This window comes from Pempheris klunzingeri, chromosome 8 (assembly GCF_042242105.1).
Source record: "Pempheris klunzingeri isolate RE-2024b chromosome 8, fPemKlu1.hap1, whole genome shotgun sequence".
NCBI classification, from domain to species: domain Eukaryota; kingdom Metazoa; phylum Chordata; class Actinopteri; order Acropomatiformes; family Pempheridae; genus Pempheris; species Pempheris klunzingeri.
In genome coordinates, this window is record NC_092019.1 from 14,431,774 (window position 1) to 14,458,161 (window position 26,388).

The 26,388-nt window shown below is 40.1% G+C and overlaps 4 protein-coding genes across 4 annotated transcripts; 1 reads left to right on the top strand and 3 right to left on the bottom strand.

The window, feature by feature from the left end:
- Positions 1-2,853: 2,853 nt before the first annotated feature.
- Positions 2,854-6,173, top strand: gsdmeb (gasdermin Eb). The gene is made up of 9 exons (XM_070835501.1): positions 2,854-3,069; positions 3,186-3,378; positions 3,715-3,889; positions 3,993-4,113; positions 4,368-4,481; positions 4,741-4,868; positions 4,975-5,152; positions 5,651-5,724; positions 5,848-6,173. The coding sequence occupies exons 1-9, from the start codon at positions 2,865-2,867 to the stop codon at positions 6,073-6,075; spliced, it is 1,416 nt and encodes a 471-aa protein (XP_070691602.1). The 5' UTR covers positions 2,854-2,864; the 3' UTR covers positions 6,076-6,173.
- Positions 6,174-7,061: 888 nt separating this feature from the next.
- pals2a (protein associated with LIN7 2, MAGUK p55 family member a) lies at positions 7,062-17,629 on the bottom strand. Its single transcript, XM_070835531.1, has 15 exons — positions 17,595-17,629; positions 15,467-15,552; positions 14,823-14,947; positions 13,865-13,983; positions 11,953-12,105; positions 11,155-11,304; positions 10,688-10,915; positions 9,746-9,877; positions 9,496-9,598; positions 9,327-9,398; positions 9,066-9,227; positions 8,768-8,970; positions 8,568-8,696; positions 7,225-8,449; positions 7,062-7,136 (listed from the first exon to the last, which is right to left on the bottom strand). Exons 3-14 carry the CDS (start codon positions 14,851-14,853, stop codon positions 8,273-8,275), a joined length of 1,659 nt encoding a protein of 552 aa, XP_070691632.1. The 5' UTR covers positions 14,854-14,947; positions 15,467-15,552; positions 17,595-17,629; the 3' UTR covers positions 7,062-7,136; positions 7,225-8,272.
- A 1,466-nt stretch (positions 17,630-19,095) lies between these two features.
- Positions 19,096-19,892, bottom strand: LOC139205172 (peptide YY-like). The gene is made up of 3 exons (XM_070835315.1): positions 19,729-19,892; positions 19,536-19,625; positions 19,096-19,120 (listed from the first exon to the last, which is right to left on the bottom strand). Exons 1-3 carry the CDS (start codon positions 19,890-19,892, stop codon positions 19,096-19,098), a joined length of 279 nt encoding a protein of 92 aa, XP_070691416.1.
- A 4,239-nt stretch (positions 19,893-24,131) lies between these two features.
- Positions 24,132-26,271, bottom strand: malsu1 (mitochondrial assembly of ribosomal large subunit 1). The gene is made up of 4 exons (XM_070835878.1): positions 25,936-26,271; positions 24,860-25,035; positions 24,688-24,769; positions 24,132-24,573 (listed from the first exon to the last, which is right to left on the bottom strand). Exons 1-4 carry the CDS (start codon positions 26,228-26,230, stop codon positions 24,419-24,421), a joined length of 708 nt encoding a protein of 235 aa, XP_070691979.1. The 5' UTR covers positions 26,231-26,271; the 3' UTR covers positions 24,132-24,418.
- Between the last annotated feature and the right edge of the window lie 117 nt (positions 26,272-26,388).

Consider the following 26,388-nt stretch of genomic DNA (forward strand, 5'->3'; position numbering starts at 1 on the left):
TTATTTGAAAACATTGAAAGAAACAGCTATCATCATAATTTCCATTTATCTTAGATGCTGACTTGTCATACAGACAACTCTGTGTATCAGCAAGAAAAGAGAAAGTGTCTGAATCATCAGTTTTAAACTGTCCACAGAAGGGGAAATCCATTTTGTGCTGTCAGAGCATTCTTCCTCTCATTGCCATCGTGTCATGTGCAACAGGAATACCCCAAGAAAGTCAAGTTATGTCTGGTATCTTTGGAGGCCATTAAGTTTCAAGCGTTAGCATATTGAAAGCCATTGCCAATGCTTTGCATGTTACACAACTACACTCATTAATTAACTGATGTAACAACTGTCAAAGTTGAGTCTATAAATAGCATTATAGATCCACCACTGTGTTTACTTTGGGACAAGGCTGAAACATAACTCAATAAGTTATGTCATTCTCTGCAGGTTTTGGGCTTCTCCCACCATGGTCATGTCATGGCTGGCCTCAGACAGTGTTTTCCAAGCATGAAACTTGACTTGACCTACCTCCTACTGCAGCTCACATTGTACAGTTTTTATTGAGGCTGTGTCACGCAGATGGCGAGTGAACTATTTACTGCCTCGAGTCTCTTTGAGGCACATTGATTAAATGCTGGCACACAGCTTTGTGATTTAGCCACGTCACTGTGGGGTAATTGACATAGTTGTGTTCTGACTGCTTGTCCTTACGACTGTACTTTTTGCTATAAATTAACCAAAGTCTTACCATGGATCACCAAAAAGTAACGGTTATCACATAAGTCAGAAATATAACTGAGCACCGTTGATCAATAAATTCTAATAAACTATGTAACATTGATGAAACAATGCTAAAAGAATAAGTTAGCACTATTAGCCCCTATAGTCTGAAATGTTGATTATATCCCACAGTATATAAGTGTTATAAGTGATTTTTCCACCCCCAGAGCGTTCACCAGTTATGAGGTAGGAAATGTAAGATTTGTCTCAAGGGAAGGAATAAATACGGGGTCATTCAAATCAAATTAATCTGTACAGAGCTAATTACTGACTTAGAGCGAAGTAGTGCTGACTGTTTTTGATCTAAATCAGAGAAAATGTGTTCACAATGCGAAATGTAAAGTGAAGCTGGTAAATGGTCTATTTCTGGTTAATGTAAACCAACAAATAACCATCAATGGTGCAAAGACAGTACAAAGAAAGCAGTGAACAAGACGAGTGCTGCTGAGGATCATCTGAGTGAAGTCTTTGTCCACCATGATTTTCTTTCCTACATTATTTAAATCAGGGGTCGGTAATATAGTGTCTGATTGAAAAAACAAAAAGAAATCATCATGAACTGACCCTTTTCTCAGTTGGCAGCAGACATACTAGACACTTTAGATTTTAGTGCTTCATCTATTTTTTTAAATGAATATTTTTATGTACAAAATTCAGGATTTTTGTTCAGCAACTTCCATTTCATTGGAGGCAGTGACTCTAAATTATTACTACACAGACCACATGGGACACACTTCTTCTTTTATAGCTTCTTGTATTTTTAGAAATATTTTTATGGTAGATTCGTTATTTCTTTCAATAGCTTCCATGTCATAACCCTAACCCTAACAAACAAATAGATAAATAATCCATAAGCAATAAAAATTATTGTGCCGCATGTAATCAGTTTGAAATAAACGTAATGTAAATGTATCATTAGTAGTATTAGTGGTATAGTAGCTGTTGTGTTATGGACATGGTAGCACCATTACTAACTGATTTTCCCTCACTTAATGTGCAATAATAATTTCCCACATTTATTTATTTTTATTTTCCCCCTGTGTACGTTGTCCCCATTTTTATACTTCACCTTATTTAAATTGTGCATACTTTTTTTATGAGTATATCTCTGCCCACCGGTTATAATTATTTATCATTTTATTGAAGTTCTATTTCTGCTGTTCTTTTACTTCTGCTTTGTGCTGTCACACTGAATTTCCTAATAAAGGAACATCTTGTTCATACATTTTGTGGGCATGCACCATTACTACACCGGCGTACGCCTGCGGTGCACAGAAAAGGCGGAGTTATTAGTTATCAAGCAGACGACATGGCCCCACACAAACACGAACGAGTCGAGGTAGATTGATGAGACTGAAAAGTAATGATTGCTATTCAGGCATACTAAAAATCACATCGTAAACATCTCTGTCCACGCCAGCAATCATTAGTCAACCAGGGAGCCACCCTGGATTTTACATTGTTGTTTTGTCAGCTAAACATTAGTTTGCTGACATATCTGACTCCACTCAAAGTTAACCTCGCTGCTTTCCCACTTTTTCCCTACGCGTTCCCTAAACTTGAGCTGAGCACCAGCCGGTGTCTGCAGGGACACACCCGCGGGGGCGGAGCGTCTTTGAGCCCCCTGACATAAACAAGCTGCAGGGAATGAGGAAGCATTGTCTGCGCTGAAAGCCCGGCCACGACCACACTCTCCCGTCAGGTTCATCACTTTAAAAAAGAAAAAGGACGCATTTGCAGGTGAAACATTTAATTTGCTTTCTGCTCTGCAAGCTGGTGAGCTTTCTACAACTGTAGCCTGATTTGTTTGCTGATGCCACCAGCATCGTGTAGCTTCTTTTCCCATGAGAAGAAAAGTGTGCTGTTCCTTTAAATCTTGTTGATTTCTTGGGTTGTGCTCATGTTTGTAAAAGTGCAGGGGCTTTCTCAGTGTTGTGGGGACTTTTTTTTTTTTAAAAAAAGAAAGTGATGCAGGGATTGTTGAATCAAAAACCACACTGTTGCTGTTTTGCCTGAGGGAGGAGCTCTCTGGTCCTCTTCTCATTCCTTGGCTTTTTAAAACCTGGTTTCATTTTTTTTAATCCAGCTGGGAGATGTTTGCCACAGCTACCAGAAACTTCGTGGAGGAGGTGGATCACGGGGGTTTGCTGATCCCAGTGTCCAGCCTCAATGATGCTATTAATCTTCTGACAGTGGTGGTGAAGCGCAAGCGTTTCTGGCTCTGGCAGAAGCCAAAGTACCTTCCCACTGATTTTAGCCTCAATGATATACTAACTGGAGACACGTCTATAAAGCCAGGTAAACATCACATGCCTCTGTACTAGTATATGCATCTGGTTTAATCTAAATTCCTAAATATCGTCAGGATGAGTTGGATTGATTTAACATCAGAGGGAATATTTCACTGTCCACAGGTGTCGTAGAGACGGACTTCATCAAATTCAATGGGACATATGGTGACAACATTCAAGGAAACCTGGACGCTAACTTTGTCAACTCCAATGTGAGCCTGCAGGGTAAAGACTCGTCCAAACTGCAGTCATCCTTTGGCAGCTTGAAGAAGGAGGAGGTGGACGTGCAGAAGCTGCTGCGAGACTCCAAAGACAGGTCAGCTCCCCCCCCATCTCCACCGTCCTGTCTGATGGAGTTTCAGTGAAAGAACAACACTGTGAATACCACCTGACATTTAATCCGTTAAAGCTCCACAGACAGCAGTGATCTTTGTCCAACCATAAAACTGCACACAAAACACGAAGTTTGGTTGAATATTAACACTCACAGGAAGGTTGCTCTGGTTTAGAAAACTTTTTTTTTTTTTTCATTGAATAATCGCACTGATTTTTACAGTTTAAGACATCACAGAATTCTCAGAGTTTATAAATGTATAATTTCCAAGTATGTTAAAGTATAACACTGATATTTTTTGTGACATTATTGTGTCAGGGTCCTGGACATGTCTCACTGTCTGGTCCAGCAGACAAAGGAGAAGCACAGACAGGTATTTGGGATTGTAAAAGATCGTATTGTGACCACTCAGCCCTGTTCGGTCATAGAGGAGGTGCAGCAGGGAGGACAGTGTGGAGCAGGACTGAGCCTCTGTGGGCCCAAGAGAACTAAGGTGCAGTAGTGGTTCTCTGAAATACTCTTTAAAAACAGAGAGAGTTTTGTTGGGATGTGTGTTCTGGTCTCACTTGTCTGTCGTATTTGTCTCAAATCTGCAGATTTCATTGAAGGAGAATGCGAGCTTGAGTAAAGACAGTAACGTTACTATGGAGATCCCCATGCAGACGGCCATTGCCTATGCCCTTATAGAGCTAGAGATCAAACAGGATGGACACTATGGTGAGAAATCATTCACTGAATTCACAGATGACCCGGAAAGTCAAAGAGCAAATTATAAAACTCTTACCATAGTCACATTTCTTATCTGGGTATTTGACACCTTTAGTTTTTTGTGGACAGGTGCGTAGGAGAAAACTCACGCACCCTTTCTTGCAAAAATCTTTATTGTAAATATAGCATTTCAGTCCCTAGACCTTCATCAGGTAACCTAGAGACTAAGGTCGAGGGACTGAATTGTATTGTATTGTCTGCAGAGCTGTGTCTGATGTCAGACACCACTGGAGGTTTTGAAGTTGATGGCCCTGCTAGGAAAGGACTTTTTGGTGTCTCAGAAGCTTCTGCGTCTGAAAATAACCACCTTGGAGAAGGTAAATGACTGGTTTCTCTCTAAAGCCATAAAAGGTGTAGCTATGGATGATTGTTGCACCTCATGACGTGTACAGAAATGCATGTTGTTTTCAAGCCCATCGAGATTAGAAGTCCAGTGCTGTCTTATCACAAGGGCATAATGATTGTCTGTTAATATGTGCTTTGACCTGTATTATATGGTCTCTTTTTAATCCAGTAATCATCGTGCTGCTACTGACTTGTATGTCCATTTTGTGTTTTATTTTTCTCCATTGGCAGAGCTGGAACGACTGAGTGATCATTTCCAGCTGCTTTCAGCCCTTCCTGCCACCACAAGGTCCTCCCTGCTCCAGCAAATCACAAAAGTCATGGAGGATCGAGGGGCTGTGGGTTCACTTCAGAATGTGGTAAGCAGGACAGAGATAACATAACAGATACTGTAACAAGGTGGAGTCAGCATTAGGAGCTTCTCTTCCACTGGCTTTTAAATCTGGGCGACTTCCTCTGTCTCAGCTGGACCAGATGTGCCTGGATAAGAGGCCCGACCTACAGGATGTTTCAACTACAGAGTCTCAAAAACAGAACATCCAAGCCATTCTGGACCTTTTGGAGCAGTCTGGCCAGGTGGGGTCAGCTCAGGCGGCCACATCAGTTCTCACAGCCCTCCACCTCCTCACCAGTGCCATGGATGGTGAGAAATCTGGCCTCTGTGCGTCACTTAAATGCTATGTAGTGTGAAGTCTAGGTTCTTAGCTTTGTGGGGACGTAAAGAAATAAATTAGAAATAATGGGTGCACTTTGAGGGACTGAGGGAACTTCACTGCTCAGGTCCAACACACAAACTCAGCAGTACTTACAAGTGCTGCCAGACAGTCAGTCATGAGAGAATATGGCGTGTAGTTACTTTGGAAAACATGTTTCTTTTTGTCTATTTATCTCTTTAAGGAAAATTGTACTCGACGCACAGAAAAATGCATTAATTGTGCGTTCAATGGTTGTTGGTCATGTCTTAGTAACCCCCACAGATTATGATTTTCCTGCTTTCATTGGAGCACAGCCCTTATGGGAGCTCAGATCCCACTTTGTCCCATGTTACTCAAACCCTGGTGAAGTCTTCAGTCTTTAAAAAGAGTTCCTGAATGTCCTGAAAACCTAATTTCCTTAAGTTGTCCGATCTCTCGTTTGACAGAGATGACAAATGATTGTCTTTCTGCCTTGAGGATGTGCTGCGCCCTCACTGTTTTGCACACTCTGGAGCTACTGGTTAGTAAAGTCAGATTTTACTAAGAAGAATACAACACAACAGCATGTTATGTGAGTTTTTTTTATTTATTATGTATTAGTTTGATTTAGCTGCCTTTTATCCTGCTGTCACACCTGTTCCAGGTGCAGTGTGTATCTGGGAAGGGAGAGATGCCTCTGAGCAGTGCTGGCCTTGCTGCGCTGACAGACGACGTGTTTGAGAAGACAGAACATCTGTTTGCCTCCTCTAATGTGTCCCTGAAGAGAGTCGAGGACACGGTGAAGACGGAAGTGAAGCACCAGCCGGGTTACCTTCCTCTGGTCCTGTGTATCGCTGTCAGAGGTCTTGCCTCATTGGCCCACTGTGTTTGAACTAAATACCAGAAACTTGAAAGACTACAACTGGGGTAAGGTAAAGGGGATCAAATGTTAGCTATCGGTGTTTTTAACTCTTTTGGTGCAGTGGAATATCCTCTAAAATGCACATTGTATACGTATATGTACAAGTGCTGAAATAATTAGTCAATCTAAGAAATGATTTCAAGACATTACCTTAGGCACTGGAAAATTGTGAGGAGCATTTTTCACAAATTTTTTTTTTTTTTTTTGGAAAAACAATTGATTTTAATTATAGAATGACTTTGACATGACTCAAGTTAGACAGGCTGTGTACTACTAAAAGTTAATGCACACCTTCAAGCCAACCAGAATTGACTTTTCAGTGGCCTTGATACGATAAGAAATTACCATTGGCTGTAGCCCTGATATATTATTCTAAGGTCACAAATGACCTCAGATTCATGTGCATTTTGACTAGAATTTACATTTGAAACTTGCTGGTGGCATCAGTATACACATTCATTTGAATATAGTTTTCTTATTTTAGTCTCTGAATGAAAAAGGGTTCAATGATTCTTACCATTGTGCTTTGGGTAAAGCCACTAGAGATGAATGTCTACTATCTGACAGAAGCATCACTTTTTCATTTTGTTCTCATGTCATTACATTTTATCTACAGTTAAGTCTTGTACATAAGTGTCACATTTGTCAAAGTGTCACCAAAACCTCACACCTCTTTTTAAAATATGCAATGATGAAGTTCTGTATGTGGGGTCTAATGTCACGTCCCAGCCGTGGAGGCCCCCAAAGCTCTTAAGCTTGTACTTTAGATTCTTCAACTTTAGATTTTGTCTGTAATAACTTACCTTGTTACTGTTTTATTTTCCTGTCAAACAATTTAGTTTGACACTACCATACAAACTCATAGCACTGTCCTCCATATAAATGAATCTTAAGCTGTTTTTTAAAACTACAAACCTCATTATGAACCACTTGAGGTCATTTGTTTATGAGCACATTAACTTTTCTAGCAGTTTGACTGTCTTGAAGTTTCGATGTACCATTTATTGTGAAGCATTGTGAGCCTGTCAGAACTAAGTGAATATTGAAAACATTTTTTCATTTAATAACTTTTCTCTCTGGTCTTTTTCTCTTCCTGTTTGCAAAGACATAGCTCAACACTACAAGTTAGTCGTGTACTTCTGCCAAAAGATCAAAGCAAAACCAAAGCAAATCATTAGAAAACACCAGTTATTTATTTGACACCTGAAAATACATCTTTTCTGAAATCTTGTAAAATATACCTTTTTATAAGTCAATATGAACTTTATTTAAAACAGTTAAGTTTTAGTAATATCACATCAAAAGGGATGGTTCACTGAGATGCAGTTCTCTGTTCAAGAGTCCTGTGGAAAGTTTCTTTCTTCCAAGCAAAGACAAACACAGCACCATGACGGGTCTAACGATCAGAAACACTCACATGATCCAAATGCCTGACAAACAATCAACATAATTAATGTAATCTGTTGTGCTTGAGTGAAAGAGAAATAATGGGTAAACATTGCAGTATTACATTTCCTTCTGTACAACATCAAATAGTGACTGGCATGACATTTCCCCTTTTAATGAGGTTGAACCGGGCAGACGTGTTGCCCTGCGGCGGAAAAGGGTCTCAACAATAGGACACTGTTCTACATTAATGAGTTTGTACTTTGAAAGTTTGTACAGTAGTGACAATGAGATGAATTACGAGAGGCATATGCACTGTAAACTGTAACACTGAGGTATCGTTCTTTTCAATGAGCAAGCCCTCATTTCTGCAGAATAAATACACTTTACTTATCTTACATACTGATGTGAAATTAAAACCAGTTATGGCAAAAAAAAAAAAAAAAATTGCTTTTAAAACATACCGATACCAGGGCCAGTATTTTCTTCCAATCCACATTAATAGAAAGCATTTTTTTCTAAAAGTATTTTGCCAATAAATAAGTACACTTCCTGTGTGTGGTGAGTTGCATAGTGTGCTAGAAAGGAATCTGGCAATTCAGATCAAGGTGACTCAGCTTTGATGCAGCTTTGTGCAAGACCCAAATTCACACAGGGCTGATGTTCAACACTTTGTCCGTGTGTGCAGTACAGTGTTGAATCCTCCGTCCCTTCAGGTGTCCCCTTTCATGCCAGGCCTAGAAGTTTGAGCAGCCATGTCTGCCCGGTAGGACGTAAAACATCAGTAGACCCAGCTGACAGGGACCCACTGCGGCTCTAGAAATAATCGCTCCACCACCTCCTGCAGCTTGTCAAAGGCCTTGTCCAGATTGTCATTGACAATAGTCAGATCGAAGTAGTGGCTGTATGCCCGGCGGATCCTGGCACTCTCATCCACGGTCTTCTTCAAATCATTCTCCTGTTAATGACAGATTCGTGTAAATAGAGATGGAAGTAACAGTAATTCGTGAGTAATGACCAGTGAAAACTCCATCATTTGTAAGTATTTAGGAGCCTTCAATGCTCTAAAAACTTACTGTGAGTAGTTTGGTTGTAAGTCCAGCATCTACCACAGCTTTGTGCATAGCTCTTAGTGTGTCCAGTTCAGGAGAAGCAATAAACACCACAAATGGCATAAACTCAGCAGTCCTCAACACTTTCAGGGCCTGTGCAGAAAGTACAATGTCACAACCAAAGATTTAGGGGGGAAAAAAACCAGTGTGCAGCTTTGACTAACCTGAGGGTTGACATCTAGGATGCAGGTTCGGCCCGCTTCCACCACTTCATGGATAGAGTCGATCTTGGTGCCGTAAAGGTTCCCGTCGTACTCTCCGTGCTCCAGGTAGCGGCTCTCCTTTATGTCCTTCTGCATCTCTTCCCGTGACACAAAGCAGTAGTTCTGGCCATCTCGCTCTTCCTCCCTCGGACGGCGTGATGTGACTGCAGGTAAAAGGTAGGGAAAGGTGTCACCTGTAAACTGCCAAGAAATCTACAAGTTGCAGACAAGCTATTAGCCGTCTATCTTTCACACTCACATGGTACAGTGGTTGCATATCGTAGAGGGTTCATGACAATAAGTCTGTTCTTCAGGCTCCGCCTCCCAACTCCCTGCGCTCCAATCAGAACGAGCGTTTTCCTCTGAAATGGAGGCATTTTAGCTACCTCTTCATAGGTCTGCAGCTCGTAACGGTCAAATTCTGTTCAAAACAATACACAGTCTGGTTGAATATCATATAGTCATCAATGTATTAGCAATTTAATAATTCTCAAAAAAATCAGAAACAGGTAACACACACCTGCATTTTTCGAAGTGAGGTACATCATTTTTTTCTTCTTTTTCTTCACAGTTTGAGTTCCGCAAAGCATCCCTAAGACAAATACAGAAAAGCATCAGATGACCACATGGTGGTGCTAAAGTATCAGTGACTGGGGAGCATGGTGTCAGTGAATATGATTTGTACTGACCTGTACCTGAAGTATCCCAGTCTCTTCTAACAAAAGCTTTCCTCTTCTCCTCCAAGAATTGACTGGGGATGAGACCAGCGGCTCCACCAACAACTTTGCGTGCCTAAGTGAGAATCATAGTAGTTGAGAGATGCTTAAATATTTCACACAGAAAAAGATTTGTGTCTGAGCATCTGCCACAAACATCTTCCTCGTCTTTAACAGCCTCGATCAGCTTTAAACAGTCAGTTTTTAAAATGTATGTACTCACCTGCCACCAGTTGGAGTCCTCCTTGTTGACCACATGAAGGATGTCTCCCTTGGAAAAGGCCAGGCCTGCCTCTTTACAGGGGATCAAGTTGTCTGTGGCAGGATTATAGTTGAAGTGTGGCTTCAAATAAACCTAAAATTTAGGGTGTGAACAAGGTAAATATACACAAAGCATACACATTGGTATATCAATGCTTCATAACGCCAGCTCATATAATGTCCACCTAATTTTTTTTCTCAATACAGTTACATTCAATTAGGCAGTTATATCTCAAGCTTTTGTTTTCTTTTGCATGTTACATGTTTGACCACAACTGTCAAAAGAGACAAGTGTGAGCAATCAGCTAAATTGATGTGATCAAAATTAAGTTGTTGACAGATTAATTATGTCAGTAATTTTTTACTACCTAGGCCAAATTCACAAGTTAAAACTCTGACCGCACGTGAAACCCAACAAGCACAAAACCAAACCAAGAATCACAACTGTCAAGGCTCCCCGGCACAAAGGTCAGCGTCTGACATAACCCTACATACTGCTCCTCAGTGTCAGCTGCTGTGTGTGCCCGTTACTGTAAGAAGGAGAGGGGGTGCTCCACTGAAAAGTCTGGTCTATGTCCCAGATAGTGTGTGGAGTGTTATTAATAGACCCTCCCTGGGCTCAATTTTCAGGAGCCTGGCATTCTGAGATCACCCAGGTCATGCAGCTCTCAGCCAATCCCTGACAGGTACAGCCTTACACACAAGGCAAACGCAGCCTTACACATCAACACAACCTGCATTCTGCTGCATTTAACAGACTGGTTTCAAGATTTCATTCAAGTTAACAAGAGCTTATAATGAAAAACTTCAATACTACTAATTTTCCAGGGTAGCAGGATATCGATTTGCCACGGGTGAAAAGCTTGACAGTATAACATAGAATGCAGCCTCATTTTCCCCTCACCTGTGGAGGTGCAGGTGTGTCTTTGTAGCTGGGCAGGACCTTGAGCGTGATGCTCCCACTGCAGTCCCTCAACAGCTCCTGGAGGTCATGGGGGTTACTCCCGACCTCCCGACCGTTCACCTCGCGGATTATGTCCCCTATGTGCAGCATGCCCTGCCTGTCAATCGAGCTTCCGTGCAGGATTCGTGCTATCACCATCTCTCCCTGCTCCACACGGAACGTCACCCCCTGAAAGCGAGTAACAGACATTTAGTATCGTTCATCTGCACTTCGTAAATCACCCAGGAGGTCCATTTCATGGGTTGGTCTCATAGCAACTCATGTGAGTCACTATGTAAAACGGAGTCATCAGAGTTTAACAGATGGTCAGTAAAAGAGGACATGTGTAAAACACTTAACAGCCTAACAAGAGCGTCATGTGTTTCCTCTGCAGAGCTGTGGCTGATATAAATGTCTGGCTAACTTACTAGTGGTTCTCCGGCTTTCTTCTGGATGCCAATCATCCTGACAGCATCAGCTGGCATGAGTAAACTTGTCACCAAGGCATCGCTGTTCACTGTAGCATTGGGCATTTCATAGCGTTTTGCAGCCACTTTGTCATGAGCCTCTATTAAAGACTGAGGCAGGAGGAGGAGAGAGAGATACAGACAGACATTTTTACAATGGTTCTAGAGTTTAAGAAATCTTAAGGTACAATTCAAACATTTTTTTTTAACTAGGAAAGACAACAACCGTCACTAGCGTGTGACTCATCCACAGAAATATTAAAAACTGACAGCGACTGGTCCTGCAACAACAAAAAGACGCTTTCAAGTCTACATCGGCAGATGACTAATTGATATATAGAGAAAAGAAGTCAGTCTTGTTCTTACCCTTGCAGCCACAACATAGAGTTAGCATTGGTCAGAGACAACAAACTGCATCAGTAAATGTGAAGATTTACTGAAACAGTAGGTGACGCAGCATTCTCCCCCTTACTTTACCCACATAACTCAGCCTGCTATTGGCCCAAGGAAATACACCCCCACGCTCCCATGCCACAACTCAGAAGTGGTCAAGAATATAAAGCACGACAAGTAAGTAGGGCTGCCTGACCTCCTGAGTTGTCGGCACTTCAGAGGATATTAGGCACTGGTTGGTGTAAAAAGCTCTGACATCCATTCCTACATAAATAGAACAACAAACTAGGCCACTCACTTAACAAATGTCTGGTCTTTTCACCTTCACTAAACACAGAGGCCGTTGCGAAATGAGGTCTAAGATACCTTAAAGTGAGGCTTCTGAAGGATTTTGGCAAGCTCAGCGACAGCACCATCTTTTTGTGGCAGGTTGTTGAGGGATTCCAGGATCTCTGTGACCAGCTGAACATTATCATCCCGCACAGCCTGTAACTTAACTTCCTCAAGACGCTCATGGGCCTACACACACACACACACACACAAACACCAAAAAAAAAACTTCATCAGGCTGGTTGCTAAGAGCTTGGAACATCACCAGAAAATGGAAATCTACCTCTTTGTTTGTTTTAGAGATTTAGAGAAACATTTGGCAAGTGTTACATGTCCTGATTTTTGAAGCCAAGAATTGTTGATTCTTGGTTGGTATTTTGAGCATCTGGGTCTTTACTATATTTAAAGTAGGTGAAACAACCACTGAAAGTACACATTCACTAACTTTGTCGAGCATGTGTTCGCATACCAAAAGCTGCTTCATGACACAACAGCTACCGTCCCACTGGCTGGAATTTATTCATTTTGGAGAATGCGGAAATTACTTGACAACCCAAGACGATATGAAAAGCATTTCACAGTTACATTTATCCCCAGGCAGTATGAAAATAAAGGTAGACTTAAAATGGAAGTGAGATCTGACAGGACAATTTATAGTAATAAATGCAGTCACTATATATGGATGCTGACATATTTGGCCGTTTTAAAAGTACATTGTGTTTTTAGTTTTTTTATGGTTGTTGCGTTTCACAGTGAATTCTTTTGCCAGCCCAGTGAGCAAGAGCTAGAAAAAGCAGGAGATAGACAGAATACACAGCTGACAGCAGGGTGCGCAGACTGGATAAAATATTCTTCTATGGTGCATGGTTCTATGGTGTAAAAGTATTTCAATGTTGATGTACATATCAATATAGAACATTTCAGGGAACTCAATTGACATCCTGTTGTACTATGTTGGTGCTACTGAGAAGATTGTAACACCCTGCTGTAGGCTTAGTTTTAATCACACGGGGAAATTAGATCATATGGTTAATCCTCAACTGATACAACACTATATTGTTTCGGGTGTTGCTGTTGTGTCCACACACTGTATGTCAAATTACAGAAACGAGGCACCATTAAAATGGCATGTTCTTGTGACCTTTACACACAAAATATGAATGGCTCTTGAATTAAACTATCTGTGTGATACACAGACGACGAAGGGAGATATACAGTAACAGTAACGTTACACCTGAAACTATGCAGATCCATCTGGCAAGCAAAAGCAGTGCGCTGTTAGAAATGAGGACAAGAGCTTGCTTTGTGGCAGGTTTTCTACAGATATCATTCTAATCATAGATACAGCAGATGAACCGAATGACCTCAATCTGCACAGGCGACTTTTTTCTCAGGATGTTTTACATTCCTTTCAAGTGAGCATGTAAAGACGACACTTACACTTATCAAATCTGATGCTTGTTTCTCTTTTCTAATGACAAGCATAGATGTACCGCGCACTGGCCAGGACACATTTCCTGCAAGTAATTTAAACCTCGACACTGGAACAGTGGGCACTTTTCAAGATTAGCTGACGTCGTGGGGTAGCACATTGCCAGATGCAAGTTGTTTCCAGGTACACAGGATTGATCAAAAATCATGTTTCAGAGAGACGGGGGGGTTTGCCTGAACTATTTTTCCCTCCAGCCTGCCAATCGCCCTTTGCCTGCTCGGTTGAAATATGTTGTTGAGTCTCATAGCTTACAGTGCCAGGAAGAGTTGGACGTGCCATCTTGGACGTGTGGTGACATGTGACACTTACTACACCTTCATTTCCTCTGGCTCACAGTGACATTTGGTCCTGCTCTCAACTATAGCTAGAGCTTGACTAGCTAATGAGATCAAAACTCTGTGTGTATGTGTGTGTACTACATTGCTCTGGAGTAGCTGGACTGAGTGTGTGCGTTACCTTGGCGAGGGAGCGGACGATGGGGCTCTCCATGATGCCTCTAAGGAAGATGAGGTCGATATCTTTGGCTCCTGTGCCTGATGGCAGGTCTTTCAGGTTGTCCAGTACCTGTTGCATGGCTGAGGGGGGAAAAAATATGCGTCAAGGATCGAGCTAACAGAATCCCAGCCACTCACTTTACTTCTTTTGAACTTGCAAATTACTCCTTTGTGAACACAGCCAGAAATGTTAGTGACAGACAGAGCTCACTGAATGCTATAATGAAAATAATTAAAATTCCAAGCCAATGAAAACACTCATGAAATGTGAATATAATAAGAGCTTACAAGGCCAGAACAATAAGTAGACAGTCAATCAATGGGCCAATTCACAGAGAAACATCCCTTATTTCCATTGCAGCAGCAACAAGCACACAGAGTCACAAAGGAATTGTTCTACAAACAGATCTGCCTTGTGTCAGCTGAGAATATGCAGCAAGGAACTGGAGCCAGCAATCTTGACAAATAAAACTAGTATCAGTACTATTAATCAGTGAGCTTAACACAATAATATAAGTAATAAAATCTCTGTCAGTATTTCCCAGTAAATATCTATCCAGTAAAATAGGATTTGTCTTGCCTTCTGCTTTGTTTTTTTAGGAGGATAAGCAGTTATTTTTCCCTTTGCTCCCCAGACAGTATGAAAACAGATGCAGACAGACAACTGAGGACAATTCACATGAATAAATGCAGTCATTATGTATGGAAGCCAAACTATCATCCATGTGTCCATCATGTGTTTTATGTTATTTTTTATGTGTGATTCTTGCAAAAGTTCTGAGGCAGCAGTGAACACACCCACACAACTATCTCTGGTCAGCGAGTACAGTAGTATTCAAATGGTAATGAAATGTAAAATTTTGCAAACAATATTGCAACAGTTCTTGTGCAAAAAATGAGTGAGGACTTTGACAGCTTACCTGTGCCAGACTGTGCATTGGCCACAGTCATGTTTAATACTCCTCAGCTCAGGAAGGTGAAGCTCTCTTAACACGGTCAAAAGCCGCCCAAGTGCCCACTTACAGAAACCAGAGCAACTGGAGAGCTGGAGATGGTAGAGACCTGCTCAGTAGTAGTATTCTCAGTATTCCTTATGCTAAGAGCCATGTCATGAAATCAATCAAGATGACAGTTACTGACATAAGTTGCTAGAAATCAAATGCAGATGCAATGTGGAGGCTTGAGGCACAAAATAGCATCTATTTGTTTGTCTTGATATTCTATGTGCATGTTTGCACAGAGGGCTCTTGTGAAATAAGGGAATGACAAAGAGGGCCATTGAGCGACAAAGGATGAGTCTCAGATCCTTTTGGTTAAAGGTTGTGCCAGCCACACACAGGGAGGCCCCTGGGACCTCTGTACAAACATGATCTCCAAACATAGTGAGGCAAAAACAACCCTGCCAATGCCTTAGTGGGAAGGTGAACAACTAGAAGTATGAGCTTTTTGAGTATAAGCAGCCAGATTTAACTGTAAACTGTCTAAAGGCAGCATTGCACTCCATCCACACAATGTTGACAGAATTATCCAGATCCAACAAGCAACAAGAAAGACACAAACTCACCTACAAACTAAGTTCAAATCATCACTGCAGCACGCCAGCGCGGAGACCCACTTTTTCTACAAAAGACTCATCTGGTAACTCTGGGCCTAAAGAAAGAATGGAAAGGAAAAAAAATTAAAATTATTCTAACACTCTAAAAATCCTCCTAAGTATTGATAAAAGCAGCTCTTACAGGTAAGTAAGCTCCTCTGTACCCCAACCTGACTTCATTGCCCAGACCCCTCCTGTTCATTCAGTAGTATTGTAATGCAGCCATTATGATTGGCCCAGTCAATCACATGACCACTGTCTCCTTAAAAAGACTCATTGAAAGCTCAACTCAGGAGTGAGACTGGAGCACTGATTGTGTTCTGTGGATTTAAAAAGGTCAAAAGTTGTAACTAAAAGACACCAACCCGAAAGACCTATTTCACTGAATTACACTGAAGATAATTCTTGGTGTCTTTAGCAGATCTTGCTGCTCTGCAGCTGCCAAACATAGTCTGTTTAACATTATAAACAACAGATTCCATGTGCAGAAAACATCATTGTTTTCAGCATATTGTGCCTCACATGTCAGTGTTCTCAACATTTAAATATGGCAAAGGCTCAAAATTGTTCAAGTAAATCATGAGCGATTAACAATTTTAATTATCATCAATAGTCTTTATAATAAAGAATAGCGCTGAAGGAAAAAAATGAAATATAAAACTGCCTAGAAATTAAGCAATTAAAGCACGTCGATGCCCGGCAAAAAAAGTGCCGAGCACCACTGCACCCAGTACTTTTTAAAACATTTAAACCAGATCTAATGGTGTTGAAATACAACACCAGGGCATTAAGCCAAATCGAGAGAGCAGCTGTATCAGCCAATATTACCTTATTGCAGACACATTGGTATAGGTCTTTATATCAGTCCATGGTTAACAAGAAATTGAAGTACAGACATGTCACACTTAGAAACAGTGTCACAATTTCATAGTTTATCCCACAGAGAGCAATGTCAAGCTGATTCATCAAACATAAAATGTCCCACTTTGGATTTATCTTGGTCACAACTCTAAAAATCAAAAGGAATCAGTATCAAGACTGTTTATGTGAAAACAAATAGTATAAATAAATACTATCAAGTATCAAATATCAATGTGAATATCAATATCAGTACCCTGTCTAATGTGATACTGTACAGGAAACCCAAGTGCAGGGCATTCATTATGTTAAATATGGGTGAAAGTAGGTCCATAGTACCATTACAACACTACGTGGTACCAGTTCCACGTAGTGTTGTAAAGATACAGGATAGTTTGTGAGAACTGGATACATGCACCTATTATTGTTCACTGTTAGCTGTGCCACGCAGAAGTCCCACTTTGACAGTGTGTTAGTAAGTTGGATGAATGGGGCTCAGACACAGTCAGACCGGCTGTAGGCGGTCTGACTAAACACATGAGCAGCAGCCAGGAGGGAAGTCCTCGTGGTGGCTGATAAGTTCACAACTAGTGGCTCCAAAGTCACAGAGGGGCACTAAAGTAACATCCAGTGCAGCTAAATCAAACTAAAACCAGCCTTTCAGAATGAGGAGGAAATATGCTGTCAGGCTGGACGCGCACGTGTAACCATAGTTTAACCACTTCCAACGTGAGCTAAAAACTTAGCCAAAAATGACAACTCGCCTTTGGTGGCTAATGAGCGGTGTTAAATACTGATTCTAGCCTGATCAGATAATATTTTGTATTAATCTGCGGCTGGTCCTCATTAGAGTTAATTCCTACAGTACCCGTCCCGTCCCAAGTTGCTGCTAGCTTCTGCTAGTTCGTGGCTCATATGCAGGCAAGTTAGCAATGCTAACGATGGCTAGCAAACACTGGCGTGCGCTCACACATGTATAGTGTTTTTCAAGCTGACAAACATCGTTGCCACAAACTAACAAATACGCCAGCAAAACCAACACAAACAACCCCTCTTTGTAGTGTTCTCTTGCTTAGTAACAGTGAGGCACAGTTAGCGCTCATTAGCTAATGTTAGCTAACAGTAATGAGGTTTAGACTAGCAAGCTAATATTAGCTGGTGGAGCAGTGATAGCCAAGAAGCTGAAGGGTCCCATGTTAACACCGTAAGTGTCTGGTAAAATGAATGAATGATACTTTACCTAGTTTAAACAGTGTCACCCAGTCACGCTTTCACCCTCGCCGTCATTTCAAAGTCTCCTTTTCGCGGATTGCTTGCGTAATAGTAAGGTTAACTTGTTAGTGCGTTTGCAGTGTGTCTGTTGTCTGCCTGTGCCCCTTTCCTCTGTTCCCCGTTCACACAGACAGAGCTGTACTAATGGCACCCAATGCCTCTCAAGTTATGTCTAACGCAATGAAATCGTGCATAATCCACCCATATAATTTACTGTGAAAAATACCCTGAAACAAATGCATGTAGTTGAGAAAAGATATATGAAGTTAAACTGCATTTCAACAAACAGCGTTTTCCTATTAAATCCAATGAAGCCTAAACATAAATGTGAGACACCCTCTGGCTGCTCTTTATTGTAGAAGGTATAGACTCACTGCAATATTACTGTGATCTGATAGCTCAATGTGGCCAAACTATGTGGTCACCAGAAATTCAAACATATATTGTAATGTTTGTCCAGCTTGTCCATCTACCAGGACTTCAAATCTGTTGTTCTGAGGTTGAAAAATGTGCCAGACTTGATGGAAGATTACAGAGGTTTCCCTGGTCTATTAATTGCCAGTGGTGCAGTGTACCAGTAATAACAAATGTCGTCATGCACCATATCAAAAGCTATTATTGCATAGCAAACAACATATTTAAGAATTAAACTCTCAGGATACACTTACCGCACAAGGAAGATAAACTGTAGATCTTGCTACCATTCATGGCACCTGCAATATACTATACCCACACCTGGCTACTAATCTCATTTGTGCTTCCCATCAGCAGGTCAGCATAAAGCAGCAAGCAGTTTCCCATTCACTAAATGTGGTGGTTCCGCTGCACTGAAGCTTCTTTAAAGAGAATCAGATTAACCAGCATGCATAGTTATAGAGAACCAGTAGCTTGGACCAGCTGTCACAATAGAGTTAACCAAATTCTCAGTGTTGCGTGGTTCGCTTTTGATGTATCCAGGTCACTTGATAGGATTAAACTGTTAATCTGTTTTCAGACAGGGTGCAGGTACATCTCAGCATGCTTGATATGACAAGTGAAATAAATGCAACACTGTGGTGCTCTCAATTTACAGCTATTTTCTTTTTTTACTCTCCCCTACATGTAACATTAGCAACATATACAAATTATAAGGTATTTGCCCCACTTCTCAAAATATTTTGATGTCAGTCCACCAGTAGAGAGCACTGTTACTCCATCAGTGGATGACACACAAGTCACTGTCCCACATACTGTATATCGCAGATACTAATCAGGCTTGGTAGTAATGTTTAGCACTTGGAAAGCCAAGTCAGTAAGATGATGAGCAGGCTCATTTTAAATGTGTTTCAGCAGCATTGGCAACATAACACACCAGAGTGTATGCATTTCACAATGTTTATTCCATGCAGAACAAGTTCACTTCATGTCAGTAACAGACATGGCAGCGGCTTTGTGGTAAAATCAGCCTGGATACGACAGCTCCAGCAGCATCACCACAGTGGCAGCTCCTCATACCTACAACATATAGAAACCACACGTTTTTTTAAAAAAGTGTCACAAGAATAAAGTGTCTTTCTGACAAACGTTAAAACCTATGTGAGATGATTTCCTGTTTCTATTCAGATACAAGAGGAAGACAGCAGATCAGAAGCATCTCTTAATAAGATTCAATACAGTAACCAGAACCTTAAGAAATCAACGCATTGATCCAGTGCAAACAGAAACTGAACATTATCAGATTCACAGGAATATATGTATTTGATGGCTGCTGTATTGAATTACACTAGATTGTATGCCTGTATTTTTCTGCTATCTCAGTGTACATGTTTTATCATGCAATATCTTACATAATATGGCACAAAACTAAAACAGACAACACAAATTAGTTTAGAAAAAGGCAACCTAGCGCTGTGATTTCGAAATAATTTACCTGACATAGTTTGATCCCGGAATACTTTCTGTGCTCTCCCTCACCAACACATCTGAAAACACAGTATCTGGATTGTCTCTTTTCCCATACCTATGCATTAAACAGAGTCAACCAACAAATCAATACTTCTTTGCATATACTTCAAACAAATTTGTGAAGTGTTTTATGTAGATATAGAAGTTCAAGAACTAACCTCTGTCTTGTAATGAGATTGATGTAGTGTCTCAATGCAGAATAATAATTGGCAAGCTCATCAGGTGGTGCGCCTTCCCGAGGACTGGCAGGCTTGGCTGGATATGCATTTGTGCCAGAGTGAATACAAGCCAGCAGGCAGAGAGCCAGAATACTCAGCGACATCATGGCGCTGGAGCGAATCCTGCATCAGAAGGAAAATTAATAGTCAAAATACACAACAAAAAACACTTATCCAACAATGTCACAATGCCAAAATCAAAAAAAGAAGCTCCATATTTGAATGATACTCCACCATAAAAGCTGCCAGATCCAACATTACTTACTGACATTAAATCAAAAAGTGTTCCTTTACATTGAAAGGTGAAAAATAAAACTTTTGCTTACATTATAATGTAACACTTGGATACACTGCTGTAGTCGGTTTTCTTGCAGGTCAAGGAACCTCTGTCAGATTCCCAACATTGCCTGTGTTTTATACAGTGTGTGTCAGATGGGGAGGGCGGGTAATTTCATTCACTTTTAGGGTCCTCCTGAGAAATAACTATTACCTCATTACTTTTGTAATCGCTGAATGTCTTGGCAGTGAAACAAATGTCAGTCACAAACTCAGTCACATTATTATGAAAAGAACATGTAAAGTGTCACAGCATTAGATATAAAAAAGGTTTCTGATGGTGTACATTTTCTATGATTTTTTTTTCAACATATTGAAATTAACTGTGCTAGAAATATAGTAGATAATCAACATATGTTTGTGCTTTAGGATTTTTAATTTAATTTCTGAACTAGATGAACCACTTTGCATCAACCACTGAGTTTAAGTATACATAAACTTACAGAGGTGCACCTAAATGTTTTATATAAATTAACAATGTAGTTATTCAATCCTTAATCATTCTTGTTTGTAGGTGGCGGCCTTAATTGTTTGTAGCGAAGAAAAAAACACGATTACACCAAATTTCCCTTTTGTTCAAAAAGAAAGTTACATTTAAAATGAAGTGAGCAAAGTGCTGGCACAAGCGGCAACAAACCATTAATTTAGAGAGCCCACTTAGCACCACAGCCAGCATGAGGAGTCTCAATAAAACCGATGATGTGTAACTTCAAATGGCTGATGATGGTCTGTTGTTTTCACATTAAGATGGAACACGCTAGGATTCCCCAGGTGTTTGGAAAGATGATATCTCAGTCTAGACAGTGATGCACAGGGGGTCTGCATCAAGTAACAAAAGCATTCATTAATTTAATTCTGCATAGATAATCTGAAATACATAATCCAACTATTAAACTTTAAAGAAAGGGAAGCTACACCCATTAGGTGTCACAGGGTGATTAAAGTGATTCAGTCAAATGTTTTTAAGGGTTAGCAGTTGTTAATCAGAAGGAGGAAAAATGCTCCAAAACAAATGTTATGATAGTACATATTGATATACATTGATTTTGCATTCTCTTCAGATGCTTCTCGTGTATCTGATCTTCATGAATGAATGAAAGTGTGGCACTGTAACTCCACTTTTAACACGGTGACTGACATACAGGCAATAACCAAACCATTTTGGCCAAACTGGCAGTTGCTCAAAAATTACACAAAGTCCTACAAGAAAGGGCAGTAAATCGCTCAAACCCATACATTTTCAATTCCAGTTGATAGAGGGCACGAAAAGCTTTCATCCTTTAAATGGTAAGATGACTTTAATAGCAACTATTTTCTTTGAAGAGCACTCCACTGACATTTGGCGGTAGATTGGTGCTGTTGTTTTCTATTACAATCACATGAGTCAACTCTGTTCCAGACAAGCAGCACAGTCTTTGCAGGAAAAGTACACACAAACTAAAAACTTCTTATACGCCAAATACCTGGAGCTTGTCTGCCAGAAATACTTATTTCATTCAGCAAAAAGTATTTACATTTTAATACAGTGATTTCAGTAGGCAGCAAAAATCAAAGTGACTCCCATGCTATCCTCTTGACAGTAAAAACAAATCTTCCAACATGAATACTGCAAATTTTCTTGAGAGCAAAGTAATAAAACATTATCAAAAGTGAAATAAATTGGATATGAATAATGAATAATATATGAGTTTGTGAAAAAAAGAGCAACAACAACATGCAATCATAATTTACCGTCATGCACTGGTCATACATTATTAGAGTCACTGGTGTTCTGCTGTATGGGTCAGTAATAAATGCCTGATTTCAATACATACAGCCTGCACACTACCTTGCTGACAAATGAGGGCCAGGTGAATAAAGCATAGAGTCCTGTGAGTGTCATGTCTGATACGGTCGATGTGCTCTCTGGTGATGCTTGTCATAAACACCCTCCACCAAGAGAGCACCAAGGCCTGCAACCAGGTGCCAACCCACCTGCAGGACACAGACTGATATCAAAGAACCTAAATACTCAGTTCTTTTGCTTTGTTTTATACTGCAAATACAACATTAGAACGCTAACAGCCAACTGCATACAAGGGAGTAATGAACAGCTCGCAATTCAATAACTAACAACTAACAACATAAGGTTGCTGTGCACATGCACCGATCGAACTATATCTGGAAATAATGTATGATAAGCTTTACACTTTATAGAGTGCAGACAGGTGCAATGAAATGAACCATTTTGTGCCGTCTAGTGTTACCTCACACAGCAATAAATCAACTAGATGGGAAAGATACTCTGCTACTGCTGTTTCCAGCAGCTAACTAATCTCCCTTTTACTCGCAGTCTCCTCCATCATCGAGCACATTAACACCATGGCCATTAATAGATTCTCACCACAGCGGGTAAAATGGCTGTGCAGCAAATGAGAGCATTGGCCACTGTAGCAACTTTCTAGCCAAACACAGAACTCATCTTTTTCTTCACTCATTTAGAGTCATTTAGTTAACTTGAAAACAGCTGGTTTCACAAAATGACACAAACTCGTGTGTGCCACAATTATCTCTAAAAACATTCAAATAGTGCAATTTCAGATAGCGATACGACAGACCTTCTTTAGTTAAGCATGATCAACAACTTTAAGTCCACATAGCTGCATTTCTGATGGGCATAAAGCTGGAAACTGTTGCATGAAGCTGTTGCTGAGTTTCACCATTATCGTATCAGTGTCATTTGTAATTTTCAGACTTCGTAAGTACAAACAGCACAAACACAAAACATTCAAATATCAAGCCTGTCAGACTCTATGTAGGCATCTCCCGCTTCATTACATTTCTACATTTAGCTAATGTTCTCATGCAGCATGACTTACAAGTCAATGACACAGAATGGTCACTTGCTAGGACGTTATGAGGATATAGTGTATCTGTGCTTCTGTGACTGTTTAATGCTACCTTCAGGCTCTGACTCTCCACAAAAATGCAGCTATTTGGTTGTCTGTGTGTTACAGTGGGCAGATTCAGATGTCTGGACCCAGGCAAGGTATTTGGAGCATACAAATACCTTGCCTGAATACAAAATTCTAATTGGAATTTATTAGTGTATTTCAAAGTGATGCCATGACAGAAATTTAATAATGTGATCAAAATATGAAATATTTGTTTTTAGAATAGCACCCCAATTGCTGGTTATTTGCCAAACACTGCACAGTTGCAGACTGTAGAAGCTCTTTGAGTTGCACAAGAGCTGGCTGACTGATCTGTGTGTTACTGACCAATCTTTTACCAGGTGTAAGTGCTGAGTGAATGTGTGTCACGACTAATACTTTGGCCAACAACTTATCTTTTCCTGGAGGAAGAAATTGGCTTGTTTGATTTGGTTGAAAGCATCAACTAGAATGGCTTGTTTTGGTGACCCAACATAGTCATTTCCTTGGCAAAATGTTTCTAAAACTTTTTTTGCACACAACAAACTGCTCTGTGAATGACAACCGTAAGTGGAAGACAGTGCACTTACTATAGTAATGCGCTTCAGTATAACTGTGTTGAATATTTCCCTTTTATGATTATCGCTGATCTCCTGATAATATGAATATTGCAGCCTCTCCATATGATGATTCTTGCTTGGTCAGTTTTTTAAGCAGTATAAGTCAAGCTGCTGTGAATGAGCTCATCTGTTTTGTCGACACTAACCAACCAATCTCTAATTGAAAACCAAATTGCATGGCAAATGGGCATAACGTTTGAGAGAAATACAGATACAGAGAACGTGTCCAAAGTACTAACCACTAATCCAAAGTACGTGACCAAGTACATTTTGGTAATTCATATCTATATGCCTTTATACAACTAAATTCAGGGCAGACACTTACTTTGCAGTTAATATGATTAAGTCCTGTTAAAATACAAGGAAATATTTAAGAATAATAATTTTCACAATGTATAGAATCGTATTACAATAATTTATTTTTAACCATCAAAATATGTTAAAACATACATATTTTCTTCAGCAGGTGAAAAAAAATCATTCAAGCATAAACAATGTTATTTTACAAATACCATCTGATGCCCTGTAATGGTCAAATGTGAAAAAGAAAGGTGTAATTAATGAATCACTTGTTGTTTGAGAGATAAATCTATTTATTCTCTCACAAAACATGCTGTTTTTGCCCAAACAGAATTTAAATGACAAAAAAAAAACTAAATAAAACACCTTTGATTTCCACTCACAGCAGCATAAAAGGATGCATCCAAAGATACCAAGAAGTAGTGAAGTCTGTGCACAACGCAGATGATTTGTCCTGTGTTGTTACTTTGTGACGTCAGCATCATATATGAAGTCTTCTGGCAGCATCTCAGCAGGGATTCTCTTCAGCTGCTCATCATAGGTGCGCAGAGTCCAGAGTTTCTCCAGTTCATACACTTCTCTGGACTCTGGTAGCATGAAGTGAACAACCATGTTCCCTGAGACAGAGAAAGGAACAGGGAAGTGAAAACGATAGATAGATAGATAGATAGATAGATAGATAGATAGATAGATAGATAGATAGATAGATAGGGCATCAGAGCTGTACATACCAAAGTCAATACACATCCAGTCCTCTGCATCCTTTCCTTCAATCTTGACATGTGGCTCTCCATCTTTCCTCAGAAACTTGTACTGGAGAAAAATCATCCTTTGTGTGAGATGTGAGAAACAAACACAGGTTGCACATGACATTTAATAAAGGAGAAAAGTAACGCTGGTTACCACTTTGATGGCATAAAGTGCCATTGCACGGAGATGTCTCGGTGATACGCCACTGACAACAATGAAGTGCTCTGTGTATTTGATGTGCTCTGGTACTTTTATCACACAGATGTCCATTGCATTTTCCTGACGCAGTAGAGACACAAGGACATCAAGGGAGAATTTCTCAGGGGATCCTGGAGAATACAAGGGTGAAACGTTTTGTCTGACAAGCATAAATGTTTATTTAAATACATATTTAGCTATTGAAATGCTATTAGTGCTGAAACACAGAAATGCCATCACAGACAACAATTACAGCAATGCAGGGTGACTGAGGGACCTCATTCATTACAGCAAACAAGGCTGCAACTCACGATTTTCCATTAACAATTAATTTACCTTTTATTTTCCTGGTTACTTGATTTATCGCCCAGTATTCAAAGCAGCAAAACACTGAAAAAGTCTTTCATAATTCCTAAATCTGAAACAATTAATGGATTCGTCAACAGACCATAACCTGTTTATTTTTCTAGCAAAGCAGCCACACGTTTTCCACTTCCAGCTTCTAAAATGTGAGGATTTGCTGCTTTTCTCATATTGGTTGGTTGGACAAAACAAACTATTTGAAGACGACACATTTTGCACCATTTTCTGACATTTTTTAGACAAAATGATTAATCAGTGAATTGGTAAAATAAACAACAGATTCATCAATAATAATATCAATTGTTAGTTGTAATTTTTATTCAAAAAAACAAAGCGATTCAGTTAGGGGTTGATTATTGATTAAAATGTTCATTCTTCTTTAAATTAATCGATTAATCACTTTGATTAACCACCACAGTTAGACAAACTCGAAAGGGTGTGAAATCCAAAAATGATTTCTTATTGAAAAATTAACAAATTAGCTGCAGATTAATTTCCAGTCAATCGACTAATTTAATTCATTTTTCAACTCGATTCAGATTTACTATGATGTAAGACAAGGCAAAAAAGAAATTCTCACATTTAACAAGCTAAAAACATCAGATCTTTGGCATTTTCCCTTTAAAATTGACCTAAATTATTAGTGATAATTATTTAAAGTTACTTACTTCGGCTGCTGTCACTGTCCAGCTCTTGTGCTCCCTCTTGATGCAGGCCAGAGCTCCTCTTTGAATCACTGCTTTCACTACACATCTCTGAATAAAACCTTCCTGTGTCTGACTGACCGCTGAATAAGTGTTGCTGACATGAGGATAAATTTGCGGTAAAACCTCGGGACAAACTCAGACTGTAACGACCTTTGTGGACCGAACAGACACTTCTGCAAACACCTGTTTGGTCCAGTAAGACGCCACTTCTGAATACCGACGACACCACCGTCTTGGAGCGATTGAAAATATTCATGACTGTAATTTTAACATCACAATCGACGCCAAACACGAGTTTACCACATAAAAACTATAAGAGCTAAAAACAGGAAGTTGCTCTAGTCCTCGGCTTCTGATTGGTTCGCTGGGCTTCTTCGTTGGTGTCTGGTCTGAAATAAAGAAGCGCACCCCCTA

Bases quoted from the DNA above. Each gene is read 5' to 3' on its own strand.
- gsdmeb (XM_070835501.1), top strand. From the start codon at position 2,865: ATGTTTGCCACAGCTACCAGAAACTTCGTGGAGGAGGTGGATCACGGG. The intron at 4,869-4,974 runs GTAAGCAGGACA...CCTCTGTCTCAG, and splicing joins TGGGTTCACTTCAGAATGTG to CTGGACCAGATGTGCCTGGA. The intron at 5,153-5,650 runs GTGAGAAATCTG...CTCGTTTGACAG, and splicing joins CCTCACCAGTGCCATGGATG to AGATGACAAATGATTGTCTT.
- pals2a (XM_070835531.1), bottom strand. From the start codon at position 14,853: ATGACTGTGGCCAATGCACAGTCTGGCACAG. The intron at 12,106-13,864 runs GTAACGCACACA...GTGTGTGTGTAG, and splicing joins TCGTCCGCTCCCTCGCCAAG to GCCCATGAGCGTCTTGAGGA. The intron at 8,450-8,567 runs GTAAGTTTTTAG...TGTCATTAACAG, and splicing joins TTACAACCAAACTACTCACA to GAGAATGATTTGAAGAAGAC.
- LOC139205172 (XM_070835315.1), bottom strand. From the start codon at position 19,892: ATGTCGCTGAGTATTCTGGCTCTCTGCCTGCTGGCTTGTATTCACTCT. The intron at 19,626-19,728 runs GTTAGTTCTTGA...TTTAATGCATAG, and splicing joins AATCTCATTACAAGACAGAG to GTATGGGAAAAGAGACAATC. The intron at 19,121-19,535 runs GTAAATTATTTC...TATATGTTGTAG, and splicing joins CCGGGATCAAACTATGTCAG to GTATGAGGAGCTGCCACTGT.
- malsu1 (XM_070835878.1), bottom strand. From the start codon at position 26,230: ATGAATATTTTCAATCGCTCCAAGACGGTGGTGTCGTCGGTATTCAGA. The intron at 24,770-24,859 runs GTAACCAGCGTT...ATTTTTCTCCAG, and splicing joins CACTTTATGCCATCAAAGTG to TACAAGTTTCTGAGGAAAGA. The intron at 24,574-24,687 runs GTATGTACAGCT...TCTCTGTCTCAG, and splicing joins CTGGATGTGTATTGACTTTG to GGAACATGGTTGTTCACTTC.